This window comes from Anser anser (genome assembly GCF_964211835.1).
Source record: "Anser anser genome assembly, chromosome: Z".
In the NCBI taxonomy this organism is placed as follows: domain Eukaryota; kingdom Metazoa; phylum Chordata; class Aves; order Anseriformes; family Anatidae; genus Anser; species Anser anser.
In genome coordinates this window covers 69,097,262-69,116,299 of record NC_139723.1, presented here as the reverse complement: position 1 = coordinate 69,116,299, position 19,038 = coordinate 69,097,262, and the positions used below count along the sequence as shown (strand labels likewise).

At 40.5% G+C, this 19,038-nt stretch overlaps 1 protein-coding gene across 1 annotated transcript in view; it reads left to right on the top strand.

The window, feature by feature from the left end:
* Positions 1–19,038, top strand: part of DDX4 (DEAD-box helicase 4) — a 35,109-nt gene that overhangs the window by 8,035 nt on the left and 8,036 nt on the right. The window contains exons 4-14 of the mRNA XM_083816988.1: positions 624–692; positions 1,699–1,770; positions 3,750–3,836; positions 4,479–4,562; positions 6,558–6,605; positions 11,259–11,401; positions 12,457–12,609; positions 13,809–13,963; positions 15,845–15,974; positions 17,019–17,185; positions 18,784–18,929. Of these exons, the coding sequence (XP_083673114.1) occupies positions 624–692; positions 1,699–1,770; positions 3,750–3,836; positions 4,479–4,562; positions 6,558–6,605; positions 11,259–11,401; positions 12,457–12,609; positions 13,809–13,963; positions 15,845–15,974; positions 17,019–17,185; positions 18,784–18,929 (1,254 nt within the window). The remainder of the gene's footprint in view (positions 1–623; positions 693–1,698; positions 1,771–3,749; positions 3,837–4,478; positions 4,563–6,557; positions 6,606–11,258; positions 11,402–12,456; positions 12,610–13,808; positions 13,964–15,844; positions 15,975–17,018; positions 17,186–18,783; positions 18,930–19,038) is intronic.

Sequence of the window (19,038 nt, the reverse complement as noted above, 5' to 3'; positions counted from 1 at the left end):
GGGACTTCTTGCTTCCAGGTAGACCAGTCGCAGCTCTCAGTCTCCTTGTATGACACATTCCAGTCCCTCATCTTTGTGGTCCTTTGCTGGACATTAGTATGTTGATGTTTCTTTGGTAATGGTAGCATAGAACCACACGCAGCATTGTAGATGTGGTCTCATTAGAGGGCAACCTCCCTCCGCTACCTAGCAGCATTCTTCCTAATGCAGCCTGGAAGGCTGTTGACCTCCTTTACTGCAAGGGCACGTTGTTGGCTTATATTCAGCTTATTATCCACCACATTTCCCAGGCTTTTCTCTGCAGAGATGCTTTCCAGCTGGCTGGCCGGTCCTATTATGTAGTGCTGCCTGGGGTTATTCCTTCCCAGGTGCAGGATTTTGCATTTCTCTTTGTTGAACATAGAGGTTCCTGCCTCCCACCATCTCCAATGTGCTTGAGGTCCCTCTTCAGTGAAGCACAGCCCTGTGTTATATCCAAGTTTTGTGTCTGTAAACTTGCTGAGTGTGCATTCTGTCCTATGATTTTACTGTTAAGTTGTATAGGTTGTATTTCATTGCTTTATATATGAGAATGTTACAGGAGGCAGTGTCAAAAGCCATATTTTCTTACTGTCCTTTTCCAGGTGCTGGTGAAAGACCCAACAGAAGTCAGCACATGCAGAATGATGTTGGAGGACATTGTAGGAGCAGAGGTAGGATTGCATCGTTAAAATCTGTAGTTTTGGGGATGATTAAACTTTGCTTTTGGACAAAACATTTAGGATGGAGGACCTTGTTGTGGTACCCAAGTAGATTATAAAAACTCAAGTCTGTGTTAGTAGCAGTACTGTTGCTGAGTGATGCTATTCTGTATGGAAAACAGTAGTTACGTGTGCCCTAAGCTTTGTCTGTTTTTTCTTTGTCTTATGAACAGGCATCTTGCTGCATCATGTGGTGGATTTTTGTTTTTTCCCTTTGAAATAATTTTGGTGTATTCACTTGCCAATATAGTAAGATGACCTGGGTCTGGCTGTCAGCTGCATACTAATGTGTAATTTAGTAATTTTGTAATTTATCTGAACTTTGGAATAAATTTAGTTCATTTTTTTCCATTAACATTACTGTAGCCATTAAACAGTGAAGCAGACTACTGTAGTTTACTGGTAATTCACAGACTGGTCTGCGAATGCAGGCACATGACAGTGAAGGTGACTGGGAGTGAATTTAACTTCCGTAAATTGTGCTTGGCTGGCTTGGGGTGGGGATGAGTTGAGGGGGCAGTGTACAGCAGTAAATGTTTCCAGTATTCTGGATCTATTAACAAGAGTACAGCTGATCAAGGGAAATGATTGTTGACATCTACTCAACACTTGACAGATCGTGCCTAGAATACTGTGTTCAGTTTTGGGCACACAGTAGAGAGAAAAAAGATGTTGGATCATGTGCTAAAAAAAAAAAGATGTTGAACCTGGATCAGGTTCAGCAGAGGGCCAGCAAAGTGGGTAGGGGGCAGGAGCATTTGTCCCGCAAAGCTGAAGGACTTTCTCTTGTTCTCTCCCTTGGGGAAAGGAAGGCTTCAGGTTGACTTTGCAGCAGCTTTTCTCTCCCTATGAGATTACCAGGAATATGTGTCCAGGCTCTTCACTGATATGCAGAACAGGAGAACTACCTTAACATTCAAAACTATGAATTTAAGTTGATTCTGTTTCTTAATTGTAGATACTGGTGAGCGTCTGAACAGAGATCAACTGGTGCCTAGATTTGGTAGCGGAAGGAGTTTTGGGAACAGAGGTAACTTTCTGGAGTGTCCCTGATTCTAGTGGCCATTTGTGTTTGATACATTGTTTTTGATCTTCATCTGTCATTTTGTTGTGCCAGAGCAAAATGAGTGCTTGTGTCTTGAAGGCTAATACTGACCCCTGTTTCTGTGTGATGTGGGCAGCAGCATCACTCCCTAGCTTTGACTGCACAAAACAAAATACCCCCACCGTATTTGCCTGAAGGCAGGGCCTTGTGTTAAAGGAAGTGTTTTGTTCAGCTCTGCGTTATTCTGTTCTCCCTGGAGGGGGTTATTTTCTGATCATTGCTTTGGGTCATGGTGTAGTACAACAGACAGCTGAATATTAGTATTCACATATACCCCCAGGTGTAGGGAATATACCAGTGCTCTCCTGTGCAAGACCTGAAGGTCATCTCTCTCTAGTATCCATAAAGTAGTATTAAATCCCCATTCTCTTCTTGCTTACATGGTGAATGCTGCTCTCATAAGTGATGCACGTTGAAGAGATTAGTAATTGCCAGTTTGTAGTACTACCCCATATGCTCCCACTGGGTACGGTCGGAAGCACATTGGGTGGTGGAAGCTCACCTGCAGACCAGTTGTGCAGCACAGCATCTTCAGTCTGTGCAGACACTTTGAGTTACATCTACTCCTTAAGAAAGTTCTACATGATTTATTCATCTGTTGGATTGATGCCTGTTGTGGTAGGGGAATGGTAGACTTGACTAAGCAACGCTTTGCCACTGTTGTGGGATGATGCTTAGTGGTTCTACTGTAGTTTCTTCAGCTGTTGCAGAATAATTCACAACCTATATTTAAGGTCTGTGATACTCATGAATGTTTATACTTAGCCTGTGTCTTGCATGGAAGCCTTTAAGTTGCAATTTTTTTGCATTTGGAAAAACACAAATGATGGGCTATACATGTACATGTGCACCAAGCAAGGGTGAATGAGCTACAGATGCCGTGGTAGGAGAACTTCTAGCAGAAGATGGTCTTCATTATTACAAGATAGAACAAATCTTCAGTTGAATAATAGCGATTAACAAGTAAATAGCGGTACATGCAGCCTGCCTGGAACTTAGGCAACACCTACAACTGTTCCAGCTGAAATGAGAAATAGATTGATTGTGTGTGGCTGTTTCTTCCTCTCCTTCTGCATTAGGAGGGTGAATAGGAAAGAGTAAGAAATGAAAAAATATAAAATAGTTGGCGCTGCCTGCCCAAGCAACTGAATAAGCAATTTCGAGTAATAATAAAACAGAAGTTGACAATCCTGAAAGGCAGAGGATGCTTGAAGGAATCCAGAGATCTAAATACTTGCACTGAGTTACTATATTTCCTTTTGAAAGTCTCTCAAATTTATTACTGACTTATACCAGTACTACTGAGTTTTATGATACAGTCCTGTGTAACTCCCAAGAACTGTGTAAAGTTGTTTTTCTCTCTTCTTATGGCTTTGCAAAAGTCAAAAACATTCTGCCAACAAAGTAGGGATATCTGCGTTAATGTGAGGCTTACAGATTGTGAGAAATATAATAGAGTTATGTAAAGTATTTCAAATGTTGTTTTCAAATTCTCAGTCCATAGTAGGCAGAAACTACAATACTACCTCACTATGGTACTGGTTATGAAAACTGAGAATGCAGAAATGGTATCAGTTTTCCTGTGGCTTAACCAGAGGGGTGAGCTGATCTGCATCAAAACCAAAGACATGCTTAGCAGAAACCTAGTTTGCAAGTGTGTTAAATCATATACTTCAAGATTTAATGTTGGATTTTATTCTAGCAGTAAGCAAGGGGGACAGTAGACTTCTCTTCATGTTTTTTTGGCAAAAAAAAAATCTTTCATGTTTAGGCAAATGGCTTAGTTTTATTGTACTTAATGGAATTCATAAAACAAAGACTGTACAGATAAATAAAAGGCACTTGATTTGTACATGCAAAATTGGACAAACAAAAAAAGTGTTGCGTGCTACGATGTACTGCAGATTTTCAAGAAAGGGACATTGAAGAAGATCCTGGTGCACAAAAAGGAGGTTTTAGAGGAGTTCCTGGTGTCTTCGGGCAAGACAAGAGTAAGTTTTATCCTGACTGATTTGTGTAGAAATGTACCTTTGGTCATTCTTTCTGATTCTCTGAGAACTCAAGTATAAAAGTGAAAATCGTGAAATACCTCTCCTCAACTGTGTTATGGGATATAGGTACCTTCTTTGCAAGATGGTGTTGCTGGGAATAATACAGCATAGGTGGGAGTTATAAAGAACCTTTTGAAACTGTTACACTGTAGGGTTTATCCAGGAGTATTACTGGGAAGTTTATCCTCACAGCAGAAGCGTAGGGGCAGGCGCTGAGCTCTGCTTTCTGGGGACAGTGACAGGACCTGAAGGAACGGCATGGAGCTGGGACAGGGGAGGGTCAGGCTGGGGGTTAGGGAAAGGTTCTGCACCCAGAGGGTGCTCGGGCACTGGGACAGGCTCCCCAGGGTCTGGGTCATGGCACTGAGCTGCCAAAGTTCCAGAAGTGTTTGGATAATGCTCTCAGACACGTGGTCTGATTTTTGGGTGGTCTTGTGTGCAGCCAGGACTTGGGCTCAGTGGTCGTTGTGGGTCCCTTCCAACTTGGGATATTCTGTGATTGTATAATACTAGCTTTAAGCATAGTACTTCATAAGACTTAATGTTGGATGCTATATCTACTATACTGTGTATTACTTACAGGTATTAGAAGTGAGCATAGAGACAAACCTCCGCAGGGCAGTTTTCTTGGTCCTAGAGGAAGAGGAGCACTTGGAGGTCATTCAGGTAAAGACTGTTTAGTAGCATGGTGAACATTTTGGATTTCTTCATTGCTGATTTCTAGCAATGCAGTACCTTCATAGCTTTGCTAAATGCTGTTAGCTTCATTTTTCTCCCAGTGTGAATTAAGAACCTATTGTAATGCTAGATGGCCTGCTTGCATGCCCAATCTAGACATGTTTGTAACTTAGATAAATTTCAGCAATTAGATTTTCAAAGCTGTTGTCGTCTGTATTTTTTTGGTCCTCTTACTGCTGTGTAAGTTAATGCACAAAGAAGCAGAAATGCTAAACAGAAAATTCAAAGCAAACCTATAAGAACTTCTTCAGCTTTGCTATTGTCACTCTAGATTTCTGTCCCCTCTCACCTCCAAGGGCAAGTTTTATATTTGTCCAGGCTGAGAATGTGTAAGCTCTGTAGCTCTGTGAGGCCACATCTTCCTGCTGACGTTATTTTATTTCTTTTTTCCATCTACAAAAGCACTTTCCCTTATGGTCCTGTCTTTTGCCACCAATGCCAGTTGCAGCCTGTGTGTTTTGCTACCTAGTAGTCCATCACTCACAAAAGTCTTGTAATTCAAACTATAAATACTGTTAAACTAGTGTAATGGGTAGTGTGGATGATGGATACTCTGAATATAAGAACATTTTCTGTGATACTGGCAAAAGTAGAATTTTTCACCATAGAAAAGATGCAGTGATTAGTATGTGTTTTCAGGTGTGTTTGTTAATATCCTGAAAGCAGTTGAGTTGCCTCTGTGGCTTAATTCAAATTAGGTTTGTTCAGATTAAATTTAGTTCAGTTCATGATATTTAGAAACTCAACTGTTTGGTTATTAACATGTCTCTGTGGTGGACGCACTGCATCCTTAATTCAGGATAGTAATTGGTTCCTTTTTCAGTATTATTGTGTGAAGTGTTAGTACTTAGTGTTTGTTAAGGAAATTGGCAGGTAGCAGTTTTTCTTGTCATGTGGAAAGATTTGTTTGGTAGTTGCATGGGAAAGTGTCCATTGTATAGTAAGGGAACATTTCTGTATCTAATGAAAAGAACTTTGCTGATGTTAGGTGAGCTTGCTATTTTAACAGTTGTGTTCTGTGGCTGGACAGCAGAAGGGAGTGCTACTAGGTTGCTGTGCTTCCTCCCTCTGAATGGGGATAAGGCCATTATAACAGAAGTTGTAGAGGTAATGAAGATTGGGCTGTGCTGGCTTTCCTTAAATAGTTTTGTGCATTTTGTTATTAGATACTGTGTAAGCAAAGAAGATCTTGTGATGGAAAAATAAGTCTATTAAAAAGTGATTACATGCATTGAATGTTGCATCTTTGCTTGTCTTCCCTGTCACCACCTCCATGCAGCTGTGATTTCACAGAATAAATAGCTCAAGTCCTGATGTGGAACAGAGTATTCCTGGTCCAAGTAACAATTCTGACCTCTCTGCCTCTCTGGAGCTAGTATTTACGTCCAGAGTTGATAATTCAATCTTGTTTAGAATGCGCGATCAGATTAATAAGATGGCCTAATCCTATTCTTCTGTGCTTGTGGTGGTGCAGGGAGGAAGAATTTAAATGAAGTCAAAGGAGGTATTGCACCATCACCATACTTCTCTGGTACCAGTTGTAAAATTCAGTCTTGAAATATTTTTATGAATGGTTTGAGAAAAATACTTGAGTGGAGAACTTATTAACACCTTCTGCTGTTGTCCTTACTCTTCACTCAGTCATGCATCTCTTACCTATAATTGTAGCCTCTTTTTTTTTGTTGAAGGGCCTTGTATTAAAGGTTTTTTACCATTCTTTAAAATCAGCAATACAACTGCTTGCATAGAGTAGCTGGAGGCTGCCACTTAGGGTTGAGGCTTTTTATATTTTGTGAATAGTAAGGTTAAGGACTGAAAAAGGATCCTGTGTGCTGTTGTAATAGCTCAACATTAATACACTTTTTTTTGTCTGTTAAAACCTGCATTTCTTCACTCTTAAGAATAAATGTCTTTGCTTTTCAGGTGATGGTGATCATGAAAACAACATGCATGCCATAAGTGAATGCCAAGGTCAGAACCCTCATGGACTGGATGTTAAAAATGTGTGGCTATTGAAATAACAGGATAGTGTTTTCTGGTTTAAATATTTCTTAACACTTGAGAAATTACCATGATGATCATGAAGTTTGACTTCTCGTATGTGGAGGAGCCGGCTGTGTAGCACAAAATGCATCTGATTTTGTGGAGGCGTTGAGTTTCTTAAAGTGAAGGTGCTGTAACCATAAGCATGTGTGAATTTCTTGTTACTCACGATACTTTACTTAATTTTAGGGGAAAAAAAAGCTTGCTTTGGAGGTAACAATGCAAGATTTTAAAAACTGACATTAGTTTCTTGCTAGAGATTTTTTTTTTGCTCAAGATTGATCTGAAGCAATGTCCTCGTTTTGGCTGGGTTAGAGCTAATTTTCTTCCTAGTAGCTGATGTGGTGCTGTGCTTTGGATTTAGGATGAGAATCATGCTTATAGGACAACAGTGTTTTAGTTGTTGCAGAGCAGTGCTTGCACAGAGCCCAGGATGTTTCAGCTCCTCGTGCTGCCCTGCCAGCGAGGAGGCTGGGGATGCCCCAGGAGCTGGGAGGGGACACAGCCAGGACAGCTGGCCCAGGCTGGCCAAAGGGGTGTCCAATAACTTACGGTGTCATGCTTAGCAATAAAATAGGGTGGGGGTAATTGACTGTCAGGGTAAGGCTGCTGCAGTTCAGATGCTGCTGGGCATCAGTCAGCTGATAGTGAGCAATTGCATTGTGCATTACTTGTTTTGAATATTCTTTTATTGGTATTATTACTTTGCTTTTCTGTCCTGTTAAACTCTCTTTATCAGCCTACAAGTTTCACTGTTTTTTCCAATTCTCTCTGTCATTGCTCTGGGATAAGGGGGTGTGAGCAAACAGCTGTGTTGTGCTGAGCTGCCTGCTGGGTTAAACCACAACAGTCGTTTTGGCATCAATGGTGGGGCTTCATGCGTTGAGGTAATGAAAGATCTGACCAGATGTGGTGGTTTTGTCTTTCTGGGCAGCTGCAGTTCACCACAACTGCTCTCTCACTCCCCCTTCTCAGAAGAAGAGAGTGGGGAGAAGAAAGTGTGCTGGAAGAAAGGTTCACGGGTTGAGATAAGGTAATTTAATTAAAGGGAAAAGAAAGGGGGCAAAAAACACGCAAAGGCCGTGCAGAAGCACAGAGGGAAGAAAAAAATTCTCTCCTTCCCATTAATGAGCGATGTTTGGCCATGTCCTGGGAAGCAGGGCCTCAGTATGCGTGGCAGTTGTTCAGGAGGACTGAAGTCTTCACGACAAACCCCCTCCCCCCCTTCCCCAGCTTTTATTGCTGAGTGTGTCATCTCACGCTATGGAATATCCCTTGGTCAGTTCAGGTCAGCTGCCCTGGCGATGTCCCCTCCCCACCTCTTGCCCACCCCCAGCCTGCAGGCGCTGGGGGGTTTGGAGGCAGTCTTGGTACTGTATCAGCACGGCTCAGCAACAAACACAGCACCGGTGTGACACCAGGGCTGTTCTAGCTACGGGTGCAGAGCACGGCACTGTATGGGCTGCTGTGGGGAAAGGGAACTCCATCCCAGCCAGACCCAGTACACCAAAGCATGTTACAACAAACTTTTTAAAAACATTTTGATAGTTTAATTGTTGCTGGTCACCACGTTGATCATTTTGCTCCGAGTTGTTGTGTTTGTTCCCAGAGTTCTCATGTAACACCTTATTTGCTGTGTAGGCTCCCTGTCGTGCTGTTTATCACTTCTAGGAGCTGGCTTAGGATCGTAGTTCACTGTACTATGTAACACTGGTTTATGATATGGTAGAATTAGTGGTTGTGAGACTAGTCTGGTGTTTGTACTCACCATTGCTGTCATTCCTGTACTTTGGGAACCATCTCTTGGAAACTATTAATTACACACTGTACCTTTTCTCTTCTGCGAGCCAATCTGGGGGGGAAATCAGGGGAGACATTTTCCCCTGCTTCTTCCCCTTTCCTTTCTCCTTCGTTTTCCTGTTTTTCTCCAGGCTAGTTACAATAGCTCTTGAGAAATCAATATCCGTGGGATGTTTAAATGAGCAAGTTTCTATTGCCATGTCTCCTGAATGTGTTTCAGGTTGCTAAACCTTTAAGAACACCACCCAGACGTTCACCCTGAGGCAGGATAGTTGAGTGGCAGGGAGTATGGGAAGATATGGGCAGGCACCTAGGACAGTGAGCACCTCCAGTATTTTGGAACTTCACCCCCGAACAAGCGCAGAATCCTGAAAAACTGGTAAAATGTTTGAAAAAGGCATGCCATCACCATGGCACTTCGAAACAGACACAGATCACTGCAACGTGCAGTGATCTGGCCTATGCCTACTGAGCCACACTCAGTGCTGCTCTAACTCCTGCAACAGGCCCTGCAGCTGTACCACAGAGCCAACTTGTGCTGGTATCAGTTGCTCTTATATACAAGAAGAAACAATGGGTGAGAAAGCTTTTTGAGTAAGGGAAGAAGCTTCTACTAAGAAGGGGAGGGAGGAAGAAGTGGGCGAGGCAGGTGACTGACTCCAAAGCAGGCTATCAAGGTTTTGGCAGGGATAGAGTTGATTTTGTTCCTAGAGGCTCATACGATTCTGTGTTTTGGATTTGGATGGAAATAGTGGTGACAACGCAGCAGTATTTTTAATTGTCACATAATTGTGCTTTCACAGAGTTAAAGACTTTTCTGCTTTTCTTTGCCAGTGAGGAGGATGGGGATGTGCTAGAAGCTGGGAGGGAACAGAGCCAGGACATCTGACCCAGACTGACTAAAGGGGTATCCCACACCATATGGCATCGTGCTCACCAATAAAATATGGGGGAAAGAAGGAGAGGGGGTAGGGGGGCAAAGGGAGGGAGGCATTTGGAATGGTGGTGTTTGTCTTCCCAAGAAACCATTACACATGATGAGCCCTGTTTCCCTGGAAGTGGCTGAACATCTGCCTGCCAATGGGAAGTAGCAGATGAATTCTTTTCATTCCTTGTTTTTATTTTCCTTTACCTAGTCGACTGTCTTTGTCTCAAGCCATGAGAGTTCTTGCACTTCTCTGATAGTCCCTCCATTCCACCTGGGGAGAGTGAGGAGTTGTGTGGTGCTGAGCTGCCTGCTGGGGTCAGCACTGAGCCATCCTGAGAACAAACGGAGGGAGAAGTAGATCTTATAAATGTGATAGCAGCCACCTGATCCCTATACCTGAGTGAGCTGTGAGATATGTGAAAAGTTCTCAGCTGTCATCCAGGTGAGGATATTGTCACCTGGATGCTCTGATGCAGGGCCAGTGGCATGGAATGAGAGGGCAGGGAAGCCAAGCAGCTGGGATCCTTCTTTACGAAGGCGGCATTGACAAGTGACTGGAAAACAGGCACAAGCCCTCAGCCTCTGGAGGGGCCTCCTGTCAGGTGTGAAGGAAGGATATGCCTTCAAGGAAGATGTATGTCACCCAGGCAAGTGGACCAGCAGGGAGAGAGCTATCCAGTACCTGAGGGAACTAGCAATGCTGGAGGTGGTTTATGGTGACCTGAACAAATACCAGTTACTCAAAGATCAAGACAAAGCCAGGTGCACATCACCCATGTGGCAGAAGTTTGTACAGAGTGCACCGTTATTGTATGCCAACTCATTGACAGTAATGATCTGGAAAGACAGAGAGGGACAAATGCGTGATGAATTGGCTGGCAACTCCAGCAACATGGAGAAAGTCTCTCTTCCTCCCTGTGGGCCTTTGTCTCGGTAGGTGCAGCAACCCTAAGGGAATTCCTTTCTCTCCACTTGTATGAACCACTCTCAGGTCTTAGGAGTAGGCATTCATCTGCTCAAGAGAGAGGATGTAGTGGGTATGCTCACCACATGCCGCTCTGTGTGTGGTGTTACCTGCATGACCACGGAGAGGACGTGAGGAAATGGGATAGAAAATACACCTCAGCTCTAGAGGCATAGGTGTGGGAGTTGCAAGGAAAACCAATCATAAATGGAGATTTTTCAGGAGAATATCTGCTCCAGTTTCCAGTTGGCAGTTCCCCACAGTAGAAGGGCTCTTCTTAATTCTGAGCTTAATAAAGGGGCTTCTGGTTTGTATTTACAAGTGAGTAATGAACAATATGACCAAGACTAGAGGGACCCTGCTTCCTGTGAAAAGTGTTCCTTTGCAAAGAAAGTATTGGTAACCGTTAGTGAATATCAAATAATTCATTTTTACATCTGTGTTTATTAGCTTGAGAAGTACCTTCCAGAATACAGAAGTGTAAATGTACTGCCATGACAAATGAATTATATCCTTGCTTATTAACAATTGTACTGTTATCAGTTGGGGACAATTTATAGTGTAATGAGTTTTTGTTGTAGAACTGTAGAGCCTAATTTTCTGTGAGTCACTTTTAAAGTAAGATCCTTGAGCAAATATGAGATGAGTGCTTTATAAAAATGCTTTACAAAAGTCTGACTTTATATGCAAGTAAGTTTTAGGTCTAGTAGTATAAAAGTAAATTTTAATAGAATCAGTATATGAAAGTTCTTTCTTACCTAGAAAGTGGAGGAAAGAGCAAATGACGTACCACTGAACTTTCTTTCAGTAGCTCCATACTTAAAATAGTCTGTAAGTTTAGATTTTCCTTGTATTATTGTTCATGAACTTCTGTTCTTGTATTCTTAAGGTCCAAAGGTGACTTACATTCCCCCTCCTCCACCTGATGATGAGCAAACCATCTTTGCACGTTATCAAACAGGAATTAATTTTGACAAGTATGATGAAAACATTGTCGAAGTGTCAGGACTTGACCCTCCAGTACCATTAATGGTTAGTGAACTTTTAGTCTTGGGGATCGTGTTACATGATTCTGCAAGGATGCATCTTGAATGTAGTATTCAGTCCTAATGAAAATACAGATTTTGAATATTGGAAACAATACTATGGTGGAAGGTGATGCTACCTTCCTGGAAGATAAGAATTTGAGTTCAAAATGAGATTGACAAATGACAGAAATGGCTTAGAATAAGTAACGCTGGATGAACAGGAAGTACGTATATTCCTTAAGTTACAGAAAACACCAGTTTACAGCTTGAAAGAGGTCTTGGGCAGCAATTTCTAGGAAAGCTGGTAGTCATCTTGTTGAAGTTGGTTACTGGGGAATCTTTAAGATTGTGAATGAACACCTGTTGGAATACTTTTCATTTGGACAAAGGTGGTTTTGAACATTTGTAGCCCTGTTTTCTCTTATCTGCAGTTTATTCTTTAAAAGCTCTCTGTAACTTTGCTTCCACTTAAGGCCAGTTGGCTAGCTTGGAAAAAAAAAAAAGAACAAAGGAAGACAGACTCGTTTTTAAGAAGAAGAATGAGGAAGAAGGGCAGAGGGAGGAATGGTAGTAATATGGAGTTGATCCCCTTCCCACTCCTACAAAGGGTCTCTCACTGAAGTTAAAATCGTGTTGTCATGTATGATGCTTTTTGCTCCTGGATAGTGATGTTGATTCAACTCCCCTTAGCAGTTTTAGCACAGAGACTGAGTATATCCACTACATGTAACGAAACAGAGTTCTAGTTCATTTTCACAGCGTGTCATGGTGCAAATGTGTTTGCATCCAGATATAATATATAGCTTCTGGGCAGTTCTCCAAATCCTTCACTGACATACGAATAACACTACTTTGAAGGGCATGAGTGGGTTGAAGAAAACCTTGTGTCTTTCACTTGTGAGAATCTTGACAATCTAGATGACTGGTGAAACCCCTCCCTCATAATTTAATGCATTTTAGTGTTTGGATGTCTGTATCCTATAAACAGCTCACTTTTAAACTCTAACTTACGTAGTTGTATAATGTAAAATGCTTTTTTTTCCCCTTTTTCTTCTACAGTCTTTTGAAGAAGCTAGCCTCTGTCAGACTTTAAACAAGAACATTGCTAAAGCTGGATATTCTAAACTTACACCAGTGCAGAAGTACAGCATTCCTATTATACTGGCAGGGCGGGATTTAATGGCATGTGCCCAAACAGGATCGGGAAAAACTGTAAGCATTTGGTATAACATTCATTTATACTGGAAATGTGACTTCGGTAAATGCCTGTCTTCTCAATAACCATTCTTTTCTTGGAAAGCATCTATTTTTTTTATGTTGAACAATCTACTTTGCACAGAGATGGCAAGTGTACTGTTCTTTGCAGACACAAAGGATGGGTGGATATTCACATTCTCAGGCTTGTTATCTTTTTAAATACATCAGTGAACTAATTACTAGGTATGGCAGGCCAGTCTCCAGGTCTACAGATACAGAATTAGACATATAGGCCATCATGGAAAATGTTTATTAGAAAAAACGCAGTAGTTGAAAGCTTTTGTTTTTTTTTTATGCTCATGCCAGATTGTAATAGTGTGTCCTGCTGTGTTGTCTTTGGTTTTACCAAGTCTGATCGGCACCATGCTTAGTTTTAGGTGATTTGATATTAATAATGGAACAGTGACTAGAGTTAAGAAGGTGATAGTTGTCTCAACTTCTTAAACACTCTAATATACTCAAATCTTACCATTGACAGCTCCATATGAGAATATTTGGCTATTAAGCATAGCTTTCTGAAGTTCAGTATAATGTAGAACTCCAGCTGTGTTACGTAGCTTATTAGTTACTGTTTTGAAGAACCTCTTCCCTTTATGGAAAGGAGAAGGTATAGTGTCCAAGTCTTATGCTACAAATACTCTGAATGCTGTTGGGACAACTGTTAAGTGTTCTGTTTTGGGGGATAATTAGTCTTACTGGGAATTAAGAGCACTGATGCAGATGTCACAAACTGATGTGCTATGGTAATAGTCTAGAGATTAGTGATACATTGTTACCTTACAAATCCGTTAATGATAATGTAAAGCTTCTAAGTGCATGTTTTAGAAGGGCATTTGATGCCAGGGTAATCAATTACCAGTGTGCATCAGAGGGTGTGTAGAACTGCCTGAAGAACTCAGAAGTAAGGGAGTGCATGATGGTGTTCCTGCATTATTAGACTCTGAAGGTGCAGAGGAGCTTTTGTACTTCATAAACGAGGAGAAGTAAGTTTTGATGTTCTGTGGTGTGTTCAGGTCTATTCTTTTGCATTCTGTTTTGCTTGAAGTTGATAGTGTGCTGTAGCACTCCAGCTTTTTAAGATTAATACACAGCATTTAGTGTAACTGATTAATGCTTTAAGACTAAACATATATTAATGCGTTTTTTTTTTTTAGGCAGCTTTTCTTCTACCAATTGTGGCCCAGATGATGAGAGATGGCATAACTGCCAGTAGCTTTAAAAAGCAGCAAGAACCAGAATGTATTATTGTTGCCCCAACTAGAGAACTGATAAATCAGATCTTCCTAGAAGCAAGGAAATTTGTCTATGGGTAAGCTTGTGCACTGCTGCCTAGTATTGCTTGTTACTTAATCAGCAAGCCTTTGTTCTTTCACAAGCTTTCAAAAATTTTTTCTGTGCCGATCAAATTGAATGATTACAGACACTTGCACTTAGGTGGTTAGCAGGTTTATTACCATATGGTTAGAAATTTAAACTTTTCATCTTCACATTGGCAACGGTAGGGAGGCTTACTTCAGCTTGTAGAGGAGTAATAAAACTCACATCATCTTTAGTGATAATTGAAGTTACTTAAAGAGCTTAATTTTAGCTTGCTTTATTGGTTACTTGCTGTTATTTTCATCTTGACAAGCAGAGTTACATGTTAGGGGTTTTAGTTAACTTTCAGTGATGGTTTGTAGTACCTCTATACTTTCCAGTGTTTCTGATCTTGAACAGAAGTGTTTCACCATTCGGGGAAGCTTTTCTTCAGTTCTGCTTCTTCAGAACAAAAGGTTTTAACTTGTCATTGTGCCCTTGGATGTTGCATGATAGATGAGATTACGTTTATACTGGATTGCCAGTGATCTTTCTGCTGTTCAGTGATAGGTTCACCAGTGAATGGAGGAAATAAATCAATTATCTCTAATGACTTGTTATTCGTAGAAGGTGGAATGGAGAGCATCACTTGCAGTGCGAAGTCTGGAGGACTTGCCTTTGGTTGTTCAAGCAAACTTAGGCTTGGTGGCTGTTTTTTGCTCTTGGAGGTATTACATAGCTATTCACTCAGCATAGTACTAAGAGTAGCTTCTTAATACCTAAAACTGGTTTACTCATGTACCTAGTTCTACTAATTAATGCTCTTTTAAACTACGTACAGATTACTTCACAGTAAAGTACCTTATGAATTCAGAAAGCTGCTGCTGCAGCTGCCTGGCAGTAAAAGCAAGATATAATGTAAGCCAGTTAAACGATACCAAGTTGTGAGCCTGTTGCCTCTGCAGTACTGTGTGCGTATTGCTCGGTTCAGATTTGTGGTTTTCTTAAGCTCTTCCCTTTAGCTCACAAACAGGAATATAAAATATCACCAACTGGTAACATAAATGCTGAAATGTTACCAGTCCAGCCTACTTATATTTATGATGGAAGTTTTCTGAAAAGTTCCAGATAAATAGTAGAAACCTGCCAGTTGTGATTCAGCCTTGTTACGTATGAAGCTGAATAGTATCTTCAAGATCAGACATCTGGAATTTGAATATGGAAATGCTCACTGCATGAATGTAGAAGCTTAGCAAGTGGCTGAATAAGGTAGTTCGTGGTTATAGAGGTGTTCTTTCCACAGAAGAAAATCTGATACAGCTTTACTTTGTTGATCTAGCCAAAAACCTTACTGGAGACAGTACTAAATGATCCAGTGATGGAAGGTGCTTGCAGTCGTGTGCGTGAGTGTTGTGCTGCTTTCTCCGTGTGACTAGCTGCTTTACAAAGATACACCTTGGTATACGTACTGGACTGTTCTTTCAAGATGTAGGAAGCTTCTGAAGCACTAATGGCATATTTTTTGATCCTCTTCTTTTCCTGCAAAGTCTTCAGCATGCAAGGGAACAATGTCTAACACTTTTCAGTTCTTACTGCAGTGGTCTATCTCAGTTGAAGGATGAGGGAAGAATGCAGGTGAGATGTAGCGTTCATTCCAAGAAAGCCACCTGTGCATCCTATGAAATGGTAGTATGAACGGGAACCTTGAGCGTATAGTGAGTGAATTTTTGGTCTTGGGTCCTGCTTTTGGTAGTAGGCTGTGCTGTATGGTGAAGGAATTAAACAAGTCAGGTTAAGTTGGTTTGTGGTAAATCTGATTATCTTTATATATTTTTCTGTAATAACACTATTTATCTACATGGCAAATTAATCACACTTCTTTTCTGCACAATAGAACTTGTATAAGGCCTGTTGTGATCTATGGAGGCACACAAACAGGCCATTCAATTCGTCAGATAATGCAAGGCTGTAATATATTATGTGCCACTCCAGGAAGGCTTCTAGACATTATTGGAAAAGAAAAGGTAAGATTGTGAAACTTAGCCTGAATTCCCTTAAGCATTCTTAGTCTTGTGTATATTGGTGTTCGTTATTCAAATTTGCTAGAAGCAAATATAGAGCCACAAACACCAGACAGTATGCTGTCTTTGTACAGGCACTTAATCCAAGTGACCTTTTCTTGGAATAGCTGAATACCATGAAGATTTTGAAAGTGTACTGTGAGCCCAGATCTCTTTACTCTCTTGCAGGGCATGCTGGTAAATAGCAGTCTAGATCAGATTGGCTGCAGTATTCAACTACATTTTATAGAAAAATAAATGGACTGTGTTGACTTAGTTTTCATGGAAAATTCTGTAGCACATTTTCTTCTCATGTCCTGCTTGTTTTGCTATATAATAGTTTTTATCTGCTGGTAGAACTGTGCTAATGTTAATTCTTCAAACTTTCTCATACTGGTTTTGTTCAAAAATATAAATTCAGGTGTAAAGTATTTGAATTTTTATTCCTCAAGCCATTATAAATTCAAATTGAAATTGCTTTATAGTGGTATCTCAGTGATGTTGCACTGGACAAATAATTTGGAAAAAAAAACTTAGTAATACAGTAGAAAGAGATTGGCCTTCTCTGATTGCCAAGCTTTTAGTCACAATGAGTCTTCATCAGCAAAGGGAAGTTGTAATGTTGTTTACATGTCTTCTGATGTTTACTCTTTACAGAACAAGGAGTTCGTGAGGGAGAGAACCTAAGACTTGAACACAGTTTCAAAATAAATGTGCTGAATATTAGTTGATCTGCATTAGGCTCCATCTTGATTTACATTGCTGAACCAACTTCTGAAACATTTTGGTGTATGCATATGGCTAGAACTAGTGCAGATTAACAAGTTAGGAGTTCAGTTTGAGATAAAAATAAAACAAAGCGCATGATAGGGATAGATTGTGTTTGTCAATAATTAAATTCTACTAGAAAGAAAAAAGTAAAAGATGTATTTTCGCAGTTAAGACATTCTTTTAAGTGTGCACTGTCAGTGAAACAATGCAATTTTTCTTTCACTGAAATATTTACAGATTGGTTTGTGTGAATTGAAATACTTGGTGCTAGATGAAGCAGACCGCATGCTTGATATGGGTTTTGGCTTAGATATGAAGAAGCTGATTTCTTACCCAGACATGCCATCAAAAGAAAAACGCCAAACGCTGATGTTTAGTGCCACTTTCCCTGAAGAAGTTCAGAGGTGAGCTAAATGAAAATGGAAATAGAGCTGAAGGTGTACTTTTGTAGAGCTGAAGGTCTGAAGAGTTAAGTGTATTAATTGTTTTTAAAACTTAGAAACTTGTTAAAGTGTACTGAAAAGCTATACTGTTAACATTCTTTGCTGAAGACTTGTCTTTTTTTCTAAACAACAGATCTCCTAACTTGTATAGATGAATTGCTTGATTTAGCTGGGGACTCTCAGGGAAGCTGTGAACTTTGTCTGAAAGCTCTTGAATTCTGGTTCTGCAGCAGTCCACATACTGCCCCTGTTTGTTTCCTGCCCTTATTGCTCCATATTTTTGTGCAAGCACAAAAGCAGTGATTCTGCTGTGTTCAACAAGCAGCACCGGTACTCCTATTTTTGCTGTCAGGGTGAAGTTTAAACAAACAGCTCAATGATTGCTCAACTCACCAGCCTTTCTGACGTACCATTCTTTAAATGCATGAGTGCTCTTTGGTTTTGGTAATTCTGAAACTTCACTAATGTGTTTTAGATGTGTGCTCTATCATTCACTACCCTTAATGTTCCACTTCCCAGGCAGAGAGCAAATTTCAGCAGATGGTAATGGTGTTGCTGAGCCTGGAAAACCATGGGAGGAATCCTTGGTGTCTGGATCTCTAGGTTATCTTTATAAGTTTGTTTTGGCTAATGGTTTTGCTGCATGTTTCTTCTGCATAATGAGGGATGAGTTGAGAATACTGCAATTAACAACCTCAGAAAAGTCTTTAACTGTGCAAGACATACACTGACTTTTTCTTGTTTAAAACAAAACAAAACACTACGTTGCTGCTATCAATCTTGTGGGATTTGCAAATGCTGGTAAAAGACTTGAGAAACTTGAGTGCTTGTATCACAGTTTGGAAATGTGATAGTATTCCTCTCACCTTTTGAAATTGGAATGCCTGAAAGTGATCTTGTCAGTTTAGAGAGTGAAAAGCTCCTTCTTTTCTGGAATTGATTTTTTTCCATGGATTACTGCCTTCCTGATTCTGGAGTCAGGAAACCTATTTTTTTCTTTATTCTACTGTCAAAACAACTTTGAACAGTGTAGGTAGGACATGGTGCTCTCTTTGGCCCTGTTAATTTCACACTCTCCTGCACTTTCATTCAGTCTTTTTAGTGAGTGTAGTCAGATTTAGTTTTAACATACCTTTTGGTTTTATTCCTGAACTCGGGTCATTAAGACTCTTTCTAGGTAGAGGAGTTGAGAGCCATGGTTTTCCTAGTTTTGTTCAACAGTCATTAAGGTTGGTGCTGTCTCTCGAAGGTTGGTTTCAAATTCTGGACTTCAGACAGTGATGAAATAGTGTCCCAGGAATGGTTCTGTGAGCATGTGTGTCAATAAACCATTTTACTTCAAGTATATATGTGGAATTTTTTTTTTTGCACAGCTGTTTAGAAAACAATACAGACTTCTTTAGCTTTTTCAAAAAATGCGTATACGGTTTTATAGTCTCTGCCATCTGAGGAATGGTGTAAGTAGTTGTGATGCTTACAACACATGAAATCGCTTGATCTTAAGGCAAAAATAAGCTACATAATAGACTTCAAATTGCTCAATTTTCTTTCTTTTCAAGGCTGGCTGGTGAATTTTTGAAAACTGACTATTTATTTGTTGTTGTTGGACATGTGGGTGGAGCCTGCAGTGATGTTCAGCAAAGTATTCTTCTGGTTCCCCAGTATTCCAAGAGGGAAAAGCTGATAGAAATTCTACATACGACAGGTAGCTTTCCTTATTACTAATTGTCTTCCAGGGAATACAGTCACTTCTAAACTTGTGCTTTTGCTTTTAAACAGGTTGTGGTTTAATTTACAAGATTATTGACTGAAGC